This window comes from Ornithorhynchus anatinus, chromosome X5 (genome assembly GCF_004115215.2).
Source record: "Ornithorhynchus anatinus isolate Pmale09 chromosome X5, mOrnAna1.pri.v4, whole genome shotgun sequence".
Taxonomy (NCBI): domain Eukaryota; kingdom Metazoa; phylum Chordata; class Mammalia; order Monotremata; family Ornithorhynchidae; genus Ornithorhynchus; species Ornithorhynchus anatinus.
Window position 1 is genome coordinate 54,452,418 of NC_041753.1, and position 15,417 is coordinate 54,467,834.

At 41.4% G+C, this 15,417-nt stretch overlaps 1 protein-coding gene across 5 annotated transcripts in view; it reads right to left on the reverse strand.

Annotated features, from left to right (window-relative positions):
• Window positions 1-15,417, reverse strand: part of SMARCA2 (SWI/SNF related, matrix associated, actin dependent regulator of chromatin, subfamily a, member 2) — a 168,939-nt gene that overhangs the window by 91,142 nt on the left and 62,380 nt on the right. For all 5 annotated transcript variants that reach the window (XM_029056236.2, XM_029056238.1, XM_029056239.2 and 2 more), the window contains exons 12-20: window positions 14,634-14,764; window positions 14,359-14,416; window positions 12,191-12,291; window positions 11,867-12,014; window positions 9,533-9,696; window positions 8,082-8,148; window positions 7,323-7,433; window positions 3,634-3,876; window positions 2,529-2,642 (exon numbers count right to left, since the gene is read on the reverse strand). In XM_029056236.2, coding sequence (XP_028912069.1) covers window positions 2,529-2,642; window positions 3,634-3,876; window positions 7,323-7,433; window positions 8,082-8,148; window positions 9,533-9,696; window positions 11,867-12,014; window positions 12,191-12,291; window positions 14,359-14,416; window positions 14,634-14,764 — 1,137 coding nt within the window. The remainder of the gene's footprint in view (window positions 1-2,528; window positions 2,643-3,633; window positions 3,877-7,322; window positions 7,434-8,081; window positions 8,149-9,532; window positions 9,697-11,866; window positions 12,015-12,190; window positions 12,292-14,358; window positions 14,417-14,633; window positions 14,765-15,417) is intronic.

Consider the following 15,417-nt stretch of genomic DNA (forward strand, 5'->3'; position numbering starts at 1 on the left):
TAAAGTCTTTAAGAGACTGGTGGGGCCCCAGTGGTTTATAACTAAGGATGGCTGCCTGGAATTATATGCTTATGTTTAATTATACACAACTTCTAAGTGTCGTTTCTAAAATATGCTGTATCCCTGAAATCATTTTGCTCTGAAGGTTTTGGTAGCAATACTGTTACTTTTGCTGATCTTAAATAGAACGTCTAGGAAACTGGGCCTTCGTTCCTGTTCAAATGAATGAACTTCTTTAAAAAAAGTTAAAGCCATCATCTTAAATGAAGACAAAGAAAATTCAGAAGGAAGATCACAAACTGAAAGACAGTAATTTTCAACGTGAATTCAAGAATATGTAAGAAAGAGTGCTGGAGATTAACCAGAGTATTGGGGAGAAAGGCATGTAATCGGTTTTTATATTTAGTTATCTCTATTCCTGAATGTTAAGAAATGAGAGTTTTATGAAAAGAATTTATGCACCAAAAGGTAAGCAGTGTTCCCTCCTGCTTCATGCCAAAACCCCTTTGAACTGAGTGAATTCATCCCACCTCCCCCATTAAGCTTTCTCTGATTAAATTCCCAAACCCTGAGCCATATCATCCCTTCAGCCAACTCTAGCATTTACGATTTGATTTACACCCTACTTAGAACTCAAGTTTATACTGCAACTCTATTTTGATCACTCTACTTTTCAATATTTATTTGTATAAGCTCTTTGTAAGTAGTAACGATATTTATTAAGCACCTACTGTGTGCAGGGCACTGTGCTAAGCACTGGGGGAAAAAAAATACACAGGTGAGACTCAGACCCAGTCCCTGACCCTCTAAGGGCTCACAATTTAAGAGTGGAAAAGGAATGGGTCACTTTTTTATTCTGTGCTACCCAAGTGCTTAGTACAGTGCACGGACCCAAGTGGGAATTCACTAAATCCTAATATTACTGCTGCTGCTGCTGTTACTGTTACTACAAGTCACACAAAGAACACAAGGATGCAAAAGGAAGTATTTCAAAATTGGCTCCTCACTAGAGAAACTTTATATCAAAACATTTCACCTAGTAAATAAAGGATATGGCCAAGAAAATCAGCACTGGGAGAATAAAAATCAAACCATCAATCATATTTATTAAGCACCTACTGTGTGCAGAGCTCTGTACTAAGTGCTTGGGAGAATACAAAATAACAGAGGTGGTAGACACATTCGCTGCCCACAAGGAGCTTACAGTCCATAGGAAGCTAAAAGAACCCCTAATGTGAGAGGAATACGAAATACTGCAGATCCTTTTCTGTATCCGAGACCAGTTTTATGATGCACTTCATGAAAACAAACTAAACCTCTGTGGTTTGGGGATCATTTCTCTAAGTTTGGAAACTTCACCAAAACTCAAAATCCAAAAGAGAATTAAGCCAAAAATATAGTTGCAGGCTTATGAAGGACTAAAACTAGATCATAAGACCTTGGAGAAGCAGCATGGCTCAGTGGAAAGAGCACGGGCTTTGGAGTCAGAGGTCATGGGTTCGAATCCCGGCTCTGCCACTTCTCAACTGTGTGACTGTGGGCAAGTCACTTCACTTCTCTGTGCCTCAGTTAGCTCACCTGTAAAATGGGGATTAAGACTGTGAGCCCCATGTGGGACATGGACTGTGGTCCAACCTGATCAACTTGTAACTACCCCAGTGCTTAGTACAGTGCCTGACACTGTAAGTACCTAGCAAATACCATTAAAAAAAAATCCAGAGGGTAAGTCCTCGAGGAACAGGGTCCGTGGCTAATTCCCACTTGTATACTCTTTTCTGGCGATTGGTAGAATGCTCTGCACACAGTGCTTAAAAAATACTATTACTACTGTAAAGAATCAGTGGAAGGAGCCCGGGCTTGGGAGTCAGAGGTCATGGGTTCTAATCTCGGCTCCGCCGCTTGCCAGCTGTGTGACTTTGGGCAAGTCACTTCACTTCTCTGTGCCTCAGTTACCTCATCTGTAAAATGGGGATTAAAACTGTGAGCCACACGTGGGACAACCAGATCACCTTGTACCCCCCCAGCGCTTAGAACAGTGCTTTGCACATAGAAAGCGCTTAACAAATACCCCCATTATTATTATTATTATTCTCTAGAGGCTCACCTTAAAATAACACCTGTACCTTGAAGTCACAAAGCTTATACTCATCATTAAGTAGAACAATTCTGAAATGGTTAGAATACTGCTTTGTACACACAGGCCCATTTATGTTTTTGGATGATGACGACGACAGTAAATTTGGCAATAACAGAATCTAAAATCCAATGGGCATTATTGGATTTGATGATTCTAGTTTAAAACTGCCAAAAAAAATTTTTTGAAGTGATTTGGAAAACATGGAATTTACATCATTATCTACATTAAACGCTTTTGTTCTTTTGCAGAAAAAAATAAAGTGCTTCAAAATTATTTTAATGAAGCTCGTAATTACAGCAACACATTTTGTGAACAAACTGTTTTATGGCCACATTTTCACCCGGGCTTTCTTTAAGAACAACTGCAAACAACATTCAAACGTTCCACATACCTTTTCTGGCAGCTGGGATTCAACTTCCTTTTTCAGTCTCCTCAGCAAGAAAGGTCTAAGCACTTTGTGGAGACGCCGGATGATCAAAATAGTTTCTTCTTCATTCAAGTCCACCTATAAGAAGGTAATTAAAATGAACACTAGGTATGACATTTGTGTTTTGAGCAAAATAATTTTCAGTCTGAAGAATCTCTTATTTCTCCCCATATACATGTCTAAATTTATGGCTATATTTAGACAAATATATATATATTTTTATATGTGTGTTTGTGTACATATATACATATATGTGTGTGTGTATGTATATATGCCTAGATATTTGTCTAGATATAGTAATTAATAGCATAATTGATAAAAGAGAGCTTTTCTTTAATGATTTGGAAAGGTGCAACATTGTATCCTTCGAAAGTTCAGAGTAAAAGGACTCCCCTCCGCTCTCCTTCTCTGATTCTCCTGCATGAAGGTGCTAGTGTCCAGCCAACTCTGGGGAATCACCCAGCCACCCCTACAGTTACGTTCCAGACTGAGCAGCCAAAGCACAACAACCTGCTCTTCTTGTCGGGGGGTGCTACACTGTATGCTGTGTGACCCTAAGTAAGTCAGTTAACTTCTCTGTGGCTCAGTTGCCTCACCTGTAAAATGGGGGCTGAACATCCATTCTCTCTCCTACTTAGACTGCGAGTCCTGTTTGGGACAGGGACTGTGTCCAACCTGATTACCTTGTATCTACCCCAAAACTTAGTAGCTGCTTGCCACAATGAAAGGGGGCAGCTGGGCAAAGAGGGTCTGAAAACCCCAGGATCTCCTTCTAGGTGTGGGGCTTGGAGCCCAATCTAAGTCCCACGACTACAAGTCCTGGGTCACCTGGGGATTTAGACCACTCTGGTGAATGACCTCAACAGACCGAAAGCACAAACCTAAGTGTTTAAAAAGGTGAACGAGACTTGTCTTAACAAGCAAAAGGGTATGGAAACAGGTCTTTAAAACAATATTCTGGCCACCACCAATTTGACCTTTAAATTCCCCCACTGGGCCTTTCTGAGCTGCATGGGAGAATAGCATGAGTGAGAGTTCAGGCAGTAGAAAAAGAAAAGTGGATTTGTACCCTTTCTCCAGTCATAGCAAATGGAGCATTGAACCACTGTTCAAATGTGCTGCAGCTCTTGAAGATGGTGGGAAGGAGAAAGTTGAGAAGGGCCCAAAGTTCAGGCAGTTTATTTTGCAGTGGGGTCCCAGTCAAGAGTATCCGTCTTGGAGCCACATAGTGGGTGTTCAAGACCTGAGTCAACTTGCAGTGATGATTCTTCATTCGATGGCCTTCGTCAACTATCATATATTTCCATCGAATCTGTAACAGAGGAGGACAGTAGAAATAATTAGCCACTCTGCTATATAAAAATCACAACCATGCAAATCCAACTCCATTCCAAAGGGAACTGGGAAAAGTCAAATAGCCAATATCTTTCCCTCAGTCGTAGATGCTGTGTGATTTTTAAAGAACATAAACAAATATCTACTAGACCTAATAGCAACAAATCTTCAAGTGAAGCTACGGAATGGGGCTGTTTCCGTTCTTTGTGAGTAGTATGGAAAATCACCTCATGAAAAACCCAAGTGATGGCTGACCAAACCCAGATTAGTAGCAAGGAAACAACAATCACAGAATCCCTCTCTTTCTTTCAGAACAGTCCCTCCTTCTGATTGGTTGACACATTTTCTAAGTGGTACTGGGTAAGGATTATTTGGAAGAAAAGAAATGACTTTAGAAGAATGTTAATCGTGTAGGCATAAAAACTGAAGAGAAATGGTTTAGCATGCAGGTAAAAGGTGAACACCTTGCTGGCATGACCAAGATGCCTGCCAGAATGTTCACATGCCCCAACAAATCCTTCCACCCATGCTCTCCTCCCCACCTTCCTATTGCTTTTCTCTTTTCTTTTTTTTTTGTATTTGGTATTTGTTAAGCGTTTACTATGTGCCAGGTACTGTACTAAGCACTGGGATACATGCAAGTTTATCAGAATGAACACAGTCCCTGTCCCAGCTGGGGCTCACATTCTCAATCCCCATTTTACAAACGAGGTACCTGAGACACAGAGAAGTGATGTGACTTGCCCAAGGTCACACAGCACACAAGTGGTAGAATACGGATTAGAACTCAGGTCCTTCTGACTCCCAAGCTCGTGCTCCATCCACGAGGCCATGCTGATCCTCCTTGTAGCACATTTCCAAAAAGAACTATCTGAAATACTCCACTTTTCCCTAGAATTGGGGCAATTCCCCTGACTTAGGGGGCTGAGCAGCTTTTACAATCTGAGGCTTTATGCTACTTATACTGCGATAGGGTTCCAAATAGATGTACATCTCCACTTGAAATAATAATGTTGGTATTTGTTAAGCGCTTACTATGTGCAGAGCACTGTTCTAAGCGCTGGGGTAGATACAGGGTAATCAGGTTGTCCCACGTGAGGCTCACAGTCTTCATCCTCATTTTACAGATGAGGGAACTGAAGCCCAGAGAAGTCAAGTGACTTGCCCACAGTCACATAGCTGCCACGTGGCAGAGCTGGGATTCGAACCCATGACCTCTGACTCCAAAGCCCGGGCTCTTTCCACTGAGCCACAAATCCCAAGGCATCCACAGAATCGATCAAACAATCAATAGTGTTCATGGAGTGCTTACCGTGTGCAAAGCACTGTACTAAGTGCTTGGGTTATAAGAGACTATCAAAGTGCTTCAGGGGTATAGACCCCAAAACACAAGCAATGGAGAAGAGAGGGCGAATATGGGAAGTGAAGGATTAGACACAGAAATGGGAATATTTTAGGTTCTGGCTACTACTGCACCTAGGTTCATAGTGCAGGCACAACTTACAAGATGGGAAGGGGTGGTGGGGAAAAATTACTCAAGAAACAGAGGAAGCAGAGGAAGAAGCAGCCAGAAAATTGGGATTTCTCCACACGGCATGAAAGTTAAAAATAATTAGGACACCACCTCTCCTCTTTCACAGGCCCGTAACCTGGGCATTATCCTCAACTCATTTCTCCTGTCAGTTCTACTCTCACAATCTCTCTAAAATCTGCCCTTTCCTCGCCATCCAAACTGCTTCTATGCTGGTTCAAGCACTTATCGTATTCCACCTTGACTACTGTCAGCCTCCTCACTGACCTCCCTGTCCCCAGTCTCTCCCCTTCCACTTCATACTTCACTCTGCTGCCAGAATCACTTTTCTAAAAAAGCATCTGTGCCCATCTCCCACTCCTCAAAAAACCTCCAATGGTTGCCCATCCATCTCCACATCAAATAGAAGCTCCTCATCACTGGCTTTAAGGCACTCAATCAGCTCTACCCCTGCTACTTAACTTCATTCCTCTCCCGCTACAACTCAGCCCACACACTTCGCTCCTCTAATACCAACCTACTTCTTGTGCCTTAATTTCACCTCTCTTCCCGTTGACCTCTTGTTCACATCCTTCCCCTTCATAAATGACAGACCACAACGCTCCCCATCTTCAAAGTCTTACTAAAATCGAATCTCTTCCGTAACTTCTCATCTCTCCACCACGTTCACCCTCCTTTCAGCATCGCTTCTGCACTTGTCTGTAACCCTTAGGCACTCTGATACTCACCCCACCCCCAGTCCTACAGTCCTTATGTACATATCCTTACACTCTGCAGGTTCCCCTATTTGTAATTCATTTAAATATCTGCCTCCCCAATATACTCTAAGCTCCTTGAGAGTAGGGATCATGTCAAAGACTATTTTATTGCACTCTCCCAAGGACTTACTACAGTGATCTGCACAACAAGCACTTGATCGACCCACTGATCGATGTATTGATTGATTGCTCTCTGCCAGTTTCTAGGAGGAAGGGGGAAGGGAACAACGGTGCATGCAGGAATTAAAAACTATTTTCATGCTTAGTTTGGGAGACAGGAAGAGAACTGGGAAGCAACATGGTTAATGACTCGGGTTCTAGGGTGGCTTGGGTGCTGCATGGCCAGGGACAAGTCACCTAACCTCCCTATGCCTAAATGGAGATAAACTCCCTGTTCTCCTTCCTCCTCAGACTGTGAGCACCATGTGTGGGGCAAGAACTGTGGCTGATCTGATTAGGCTGTATCTACCCCAGTGCTAAGAACAGTTTTGGGGACATAGGACTTGCTTAATAAATGCCACCATCATCGTGATCACTGGGTGGAAAAATTAGAAGGGTTCGATTCTGCGGCTGGATCTGCCACCAAGTCTGTGGCTCCTGAGGAAGTCATTTCACCTTTCCCCAAAATGGAAAAACATAACCTGCAGCCAGATATCTATACAGAACTTTAGGACTTTGGAGAAAAAAAAATCCAGCTTTCAACAAACTCCAGCAAAGTTTTCAAATGACACAAAAACGGAATACTTTCAGTTCTGGCTACTATTTAACTGACATTCACAACATTCGTGATGCGAAGGAGTGGTGGGGAAGAATTCCCTAAGAAACCACCTACAAAAACCACTGATTTCTTCAAAAGCAGGTTAAGAACTGCAGGAGAGATAATGGTAGGGGAAAGGAACTTATGTGCAGTCTAAGGGTCGAAGACCATTTATCCATAATAAGAAGAGACAGGTGAGAGTTTCAAGATCAAACTCAAAATAAATAGTAAGCAGAGTCTATGGTTGCAATAGTCCCTCGCCAAAAATTGGCCAACACAGCAATGTGCCACGTACAGTAACTTCCTTTGCTTGGAGAGCTCAAGCTGGCTAGAGGACGGTATGTAGTTAGGGAGGGAAGGAATAATATAAAATCTACCTTGGCAAGAATGTGCTTGTCCTTAATAATGTACTCATAAGTAGTCAAAAGGACATTAAACTTCCCACTCCGGAGCTGAGGAACAAGGGAACGCCGCATGGCTGGTGTACCCTGAAAGAAAACAAAATCCCTTGAAAATAACTGCACAATTACTTCTTGGTATCACTGTTTAACCGGGAAAAGGCACGTCCTTAAGTGCATATGCATCCGCTCTCACATTCAGGCCATTATCCATGAAGTAAGTACTTTGCGAAATCACACACCTCTTGATACTTCCCAGATCCCCGCAGAATGGTTTCCCCAATAGAAACCAAGCGAGGGAGAAGAGCAGAGAAAATTACAGTAACCTTGTACTAGAGAATTAGTTGCTGGATTGAAAGGCTCCATTTCGATGGCAGTGTACTGCAGTCAGACTAGTCCTCTTGGTAATTGCTTGACTTTACAGGAACAGTTAGAACTGCAGTAGACTGACAGTGAACCATTCAGCAATACACTGAATGTGCAGTATTTATCATTTGTATTACTCTCATCAGAAACCTTGCAATATGATAATTAACAATTTTCTTCTGCATTTCACTATCTGAAAGTAATTATGGTTTATTACAGTAATCTTCTTGGGATGATTAACTCTCACTGTTTAGTACATGATGTACATGACAAAAATTTTACAACGAAATACAGTTTACAGATGTGCATATGGAATGAAGAAAAAGTCTATTTTTACTTTTCCAGATTTACAGATTAAAAAGTACTTCAAACCTTGTAAGAAATTTTCACCACAGAAGGAGCCCATTTGTCAAATTCGTATGTCCAGTTAGATAAAGTCCTAGAGAATGGGAAAAAAAAAAAAGTAATAGCAGACGTGGATGTTTCTAAAGGTAAGATTCAGAGGAAAAACAGAAGACCAAACCCAGACAATTTTTCCAGTTCATTTTAAAAGAACCTTGACAATGTGCCTCCCATTGCAACTACATGTGCAATGTTAAAAGTGGGTAAACAAGAGTTTGGGGTACGCACTGCCTAGAACAATACGTGTGTGAGTGTGCGTGGGTGTAGAGAATCTCACAGCAACAGTGAAGAAAACATAATGGTAGGAAAAGGAAGGAAACTGATAGTGCGTCATTGTAAAACCAGAGTAACCAAAATTAAAATTATGAATTTTTGGACACAGTATATATGAGTTCAGACTAAATGCCTTAGCGAAAATTAACTAAAAACTATTGAAGGACCAAGTAAATAACTTCCACAAAGAAGCATTGTGTAAAAAATGGTGATCTTGAATTGACAGTATTTTAGAAATGAGTGATGAGGGTTACAAAAAAACAGAGAACCACTGTCCTTCATGGCGCATAATCTGTCTCATATCGAATCAGCGGACTCTATAAATTACAACTTGAATTGCAAGGACATTACTAACATGAAAGATTCAGAATTAAGGAATAAAAATCCCTGCACCTGACTTTCTCTAAATGCTATCAACAACTAAGACCCAAATTTAAGACTACCAGACTATGAGGCTCACGTGAGACAGGGACCGTGTCAGATCTGATGGTACTGTAGCTGCCCCAGTGCTTAGCACAAGTATTTGCCACCTCGTAAATGATGAATGAATATCATAATCTGTAGCAAAATCTTGTTCTTGCTCAAGTCCAAAATTCAGAAGCAGATGGCAGAATTTCAATAAACAACACATATTCACAGACAGATATCTACAATTGGTGGGTAAGCTGGTGGGAAATGAATGCAGACAGACAGATTTATTGCAGGAATATATACTGAAGAATTTAAAAGTCAGTTCAATGTTAATGACACACTAGTTAGTGAAGTTGGCTTATAGTAATACCAGAGAGGCATCTAAGGATACAATCTGCTGCACAAAATTCTCTTGCAAAGTGGATCACTGAAGATTGTGAGAATGGTAATAAAATACAACTTTTCCTCTCCGGGGGTCATTTAAAGACTAAGAGAAAAGAGATTAAGGTACACTGTGTTAAGTAACCAGGAATAATATTAATGGCTAATAAAAACCACTTGCTCATCCTGCCAATATCAGGAAAAGGTGGGGGGTAAATGAAAGATTAGTTTGAGAACAGTGTCCTTAGCAATCCTACTACACACTTCACTGTATTAAGTAAACAGAAGGACAGGCTGTTAATAAGCCATCTGCAATGCCTAGAAAGAAGGAGGGTGGAGTGCACGTCTTTACTTACGAAAGGGGAACGATGATGAGATAGGGGCCATTGAGTCTTTTGTGCTCCATCAGATAAGTGATGAGTGCAATAGTTTGTATGGTCTTTCCTAGCCCCATTTCATCAGCTAAAATTCCATTCAAATTGTTATTATACAGCGAAACCATCCATTCCAGGCCCTGGAGCTGAAACGAAGAATAATTGCTTCAATTATCCGAGATCCGCACAGGTAATTAATACCAATACAAACTGAAGGGAAGCGTTGACTTCTTAACTCCTTGGTGCTGCGAGTTGGGGTTTCCCAAGCCGGCGGTGTGGGGGAAATCACCGGCACAAGACAATTTTAAAATATGAACCTATAATAATAAATGCACCTGGCAGATGCTGTGAGTTAATCAGATCAAGAAATTAGTTGAGCTTGCTGTTTGGCGTTTCTGGCAGATTTGCGATTTGCATCAGTTTAGAACTCTATATTCCAACTCCAGCAAAAGCTATAGAATCCGGGGCACTTTCCAACCTGAAAGGGCTCGAATCAGGCATTTATTCATTCAATCGTCTTTACTGAGTGCTTACTGTGTGCAGAGCTCTGTACTAAGCACTTGGGAGAGTACAAAATAAAAATAAACGGACACATTCTCTGCCCACCTTTGTGGGGATTGGCTCTAGTCAGCCGGAGGAGTTTCCCATGATGGGCTATGACTCGCCCTGGGGGTGCTGCATAAACTTTCTCCCAGTGGTGTCCTAGGATGGCTGTAGGTTTGAACAACACAGAGTGGGTAAGCAAACGGCCCCCCTTTTAACAACAGCTTCAGAGACTGGTGGTGGGGTCGGACTTCCAGGACTGCCATCCTCCGACTTACCTTTGTTCCTTCGGAAGGTGACTAGCCTACCTACCTTTCGCAAAGAGAAGCACTGAGAAGCGGCATGGCCTAGTGGATAGAGCACGGGCCTGGGAATCGAAGGACCTGGATCGTAATCCGGGCTCTGCCACTTGTCTGCTGTGTGAGCTGGGGCAACTCACTGAACTTCTCTGTGCCTCAGTTACCTCATCTATAAAACGGGGATTAAGACTGTGAGCCCCACAAGGGACAGAGACTGTGTCCAACCTGATGGGCTGTGCGTGGCTCAGTAGAAAGAGCCCGGGCTTGGGAGTCAGAGGTCGTGGGTTCTCATCCCGGCTCTGCCACTTATCAGCTGTGAGACTTTGGGCAAGTCACTTATTTCTCTGTGCCTCAGTTACCTCATCTGTAAAATGGGGATGAAGACTGTGAGCCCCACGAGGGACAACCTAATGACTTTGCATCTATCCAGCGCTTAGAACAGTGCTTGGCACATAGTAAGCGCTTAAATACCAACATTATTATTACCCCAGTGCTTAGTACAGTGCTTGGCACATAGTAAGCGCTTAACAAACATCATTTAAAAAAAAACAAAAAACCACAAACATAGCCTGTCCTTTCAAGGAGAAGCAATGTTAGCCAATAACTCTTCAATTTCATAGACTCAAATCAATGAGCCAGTCTCTCTTTTTACCCCTAAAGAGGGTGTTTCTGCCTCTGCCCTGGATTACTCTGTGTCCCAAGACTGATTCTTCAGGTCTACCCAGATGGTCCATGGCATTAACCAATCCCTTAAAACAAGCAGGGCTTGTTCAATTCGGCACTAGGTAGAGCTTCCCAGCAGTACAATCTAGAGTTTATAATGGCACGGGCCTTGTTAGTCAAAACTAGCACTTACAAAAGCCACTTTGCTTATTCTAGGCTGAAACCCAGTTCTTCCCTGTGGCACTGTAATGCGGTTGTGAATTCCGGGGGAGAGAGTTTATCCCCTCAATATGTCTATGAACCGAAATAAACGTTAGATGAGAATTCCATAAAGGAAAATTCATCTCAGAAAAGTAAAGAGGAAAACAAAACTGCCACTGACCTCCAATGATGAAAATAAAACTGTGGTAGTTTGGAGGGGCAAAACTGGATATAGGGAATTCTCATTAGAGCAGAGGATTTTAGTCTTTCTCCCAGGCTGTCATTTTATCTCTAGAATTCCTGTACTGTCTGCAAATAATCTCTACTGTAGAAAAATAAAACTCCAGTCGAAGTGATTAATTTGAATACTGTCCTGTTAAGCAGGGTACATTAGGAAAGCGAGAAACTGCTGCTTTATTTCAGCACCACGGACCATTTTCAATTAAGGGTTCACACCAATATTCTTCATTAACATAATCATCATTATCATCATCATCATCAATATTTACTGAGTACCCACCATGTGCATGGCATGCCCAAGTTAAAATGAAACCTGAAAGGTCACTTTCATCTCTTAGGAAAAAAAGGCCCCCAAAAACAGAGTTCTTACCTGATAATGCTTGAGTGAGCCATTAATGAGAAGAGCCGACTGCTTCTCTACCTTCTCCGCTATAGCGTGCGCTACGGTATAGTAGGACTGGGACCCTCTAGCACTATACTGCATGCTGTATTCATCATCCACATCTTGTTTGGCTGTCCTGTGATGGAAAGATAAATAGAGTGCATTCTATTGACTGCCTCCTTGCCAAACAGATGTGTCCGGGAGTGCATTTGGAGACATCACTCTTAAGCAAGAGTCCTTAATGAAAATACATAATGGAACGGCTCAGTCATTTGATTTCTAAGAGAGGAAGACGTATATGGAGCCACTCACTCAATGATCTGTTTAGCATCCTTTTCAGAAACCTCTTCACTATTAGGATCCAGGAGTATCTTCTCTTCAGTTTCTTGTCTACTTGACTCCTCTTCATCATCCTGGAGGAAAAAACGAGGTAAATTGAAAAATGACATTAAGCACATACCTACTGCCCCAGCATGCTTCTTTTCATGAAATAGTATCCACTGATTTCAATGGCAATTTTGTAGGTTTAAGTTTCTAAAGATCACAGATGCTTGATGAAAAGAAGTTAGCAAAAAGCCGTGAGTTTGCACTGTTTGTTTTTTAACGACTGCAAGTGCTTGGAATACTTCAGTAAAGATTGTCAGTAATTTTTTTTTAAATACTCATTATTTCACCAGCTCTCAACAGTAGACTGCAAGCACTTGAATAGTCTGAAAGTGATGCTAAGTATCCCTTGTATCCTCTGCTGAAATACTGTTTTCTAAGATTTTAAAGACTAATTCTTTCAAATGAATCCTGCCAAATTTTCCTGCTCTGAGTGAAATCATTTTCTTCCGTATTCACTGACAGATGAATATTAACTGACATTATGGTTGTCCTACAAAATCATCAGTAGCTGATACTGCATAATCTGTTTACTTGCTAAATGCTCTGCTTTGTACTTCCTTCTTTCAGCCTCAAGGGGTGTGAGGATAGCAGACAAGAGTCAGATTTTTTTTATGGTATTTGTTAAGTGCTTACAATGTGCCAGGCACTGTATTAAGCACTGGGGTAGATAATCAGGTTGGACACAGCCCCTGTCCCAGATAAGGCTTACAATTTTAATCCCCATTTTGCAAATGAGGTAACTGTGAGGCACAGAAATGAAACGACTTGCCCAAGGTCACAGAGCAGACAAGTATCGGAGCAGGGATTAGAACCCAGGTCCTTCTGTCTCCCAGACCTGTGCTCTATCCACTAGGTCATGCTGCCTCTCACTACGCCAAACTGCTTCTCAATCTTTCAATCAAGCCTTGAACCTTATGAAATTCATACGCTCAACAAGCAGAGTCACTGCCTACTTGCCCAGACAAATAATACAAGTTAAATGCTAGTCTTATTTATTGTACCACTTGCCCATTTTCTAGGAGAGAGGGAAGTTGATAAAACATTGTTTTCAGCTTGTAAACATTGACCACACGACAATATAGCAATAGGATTTTAAGAAAAAAATGAAACCTTCCTTCACTATACATCCTTTTATTTCCGTTTCTCTGATGTCTTCAGTAACCCCAGATTTCTACTGGATGTTAAAAATTTGACATTTTAATACAAAATAGATGAACAATTACTCTTCCAAAGAGCAATAAAATATTCTACTCATTTTCCCAATGAAATTAAAACATTAACCAAATCTGTGAACCCTACAGGAGACAGAATTATAAACAGACCACCAAACATGGCCTTTCCTCAATTCCCATTTCCTCCCCTTAAACTAGAACCAGGTTAAAAGGACTCAGAGCACCCAAGACTCTCAGAGACAGTAAAGTCTGTGCATCTGCTGTTTTTGTTATTTTCTAGGTGTCTCTCACACTCTCGACCCACAGGAGAGAAGCAGAGCAGCAGGGCCTAGTGGAAAGAGCAAGGGGCTGGGAGTCAGAGGACCTGGGTTTCAATCCTGCCGTGTGACCTTGGGCAAGTCACTTCACTTCTCTGTGCCTCAGTTACCTCATCTGTAAAATGGGGATTACGACTGTGAGCCCCACATGGGACAGGGACTGTGTCCAACCTGATTAGGTTGTATCTATCCCAGCACTTAATAAAATGTCTGGCACAGAGTAAGTGCTTAACAAATAGCATAAAAAAAGGAATAGCTTTTGACCCTGATTTCTGAAACCCTTTCAGTCACTCACTCCACCCTAACTTTCCACCTCTCTAAAGGCCTACGCCATTTTGGAAACAGACAGACTTTATTAACCCTCAGCAGTTCTCTGCCAGACTGCAGGGCATCCATTTATTCCAAGCTCCTTCTGCTGCAGTAGTCCTCTCTGGCATAACAGCTGCCGGCGAAGCTGTCATGGCTGGTACCATGCCTAGTACACAACAGCCACTGCCAAAGGCAGAGTTCCTTCAATTGGAGTTTCTATGTATACACATTTTATATTCCCTTTCCTCTGTGCTCTCAGACCAATTATAAAGATATCATTAATGCACACACATACCTCTTCCTCATATTCAGAATCACTTTCCTCACTATCAGATCGAGGAGCAACTTCATAACTATGAGAAAGGCAAAAAAAAATTGGAATTATTATTTTTTTTATTATTCAGAGCCAAGTACACACATTCTGAGAGTACGTGCTAGAATGAGGATGAGTGACAACCATTACATCAAGGGGAATTGAAAAGCTACAACTTTAAAAGAAAAAAAAAATCTGAACAAAAGTCTCCAAAACTGAGAGATTACTTACAAAGTCTCTCGGGGTTAACAACTTACCCAGGATTCATTTCCAACCAAGCATCTAACTGACTTGCTTTAGGTGCTTCTGGTCCAAGCAGAACTTTGCCAGTTTCGGTATGAGTCACTTTGACAGGAAGGTCACTCATCTGACTGCTTTCATCTATAGGCTAACACGGAAGAAAAAATGTCACCCTTATTGTCAAGAAATTCTTCCTGTTCTAACAGTAATATTTATTGAGCACTTACTTTAAGCACAGCACTACGCTAAGTGCTTGGAAGAATATAATACAGTTGGTAGAGACAAACCCTGCTCTCAAGGAGCTTACAGTCTAATGGGGTGGATAGGCATTAAAATAAATGAAAGGTAGCGGATGCAACTGAGTATAAGGATATGTACATGAGTGCTGTGAGGGCGAAGATAGGGGAAGAGTATCTAAGTACTTAAATAACAAATACTGACGACTGTAAAACTATGGATTCAAAAGAAAGTCCAAAAAGAAAACTTACGACAACATATGTAACCTTAGCATTGGTTTAGCTGCACAATCTGGGCTCAGAAAATCCAAGATAAACAGTCAGTTGGCTTTCCAAATACTAAGCTCCAAAGTGCAATATGGACAAAAAAGTATTGTGATTCTTTTAATAAAAACAATGTCAAGCCAGATTTATATTTCCTACTTCAATAATACACCCAAGTTATTATTACTATTAACAGATCACAAAGCCATTAATTTTCAAGCTAAAACAGCATGTCTTCCTAATTAGTGCAGAAGGACAAAATCTTCCATTTGCTACAATTTTTCATGAAAATATTGTCTTT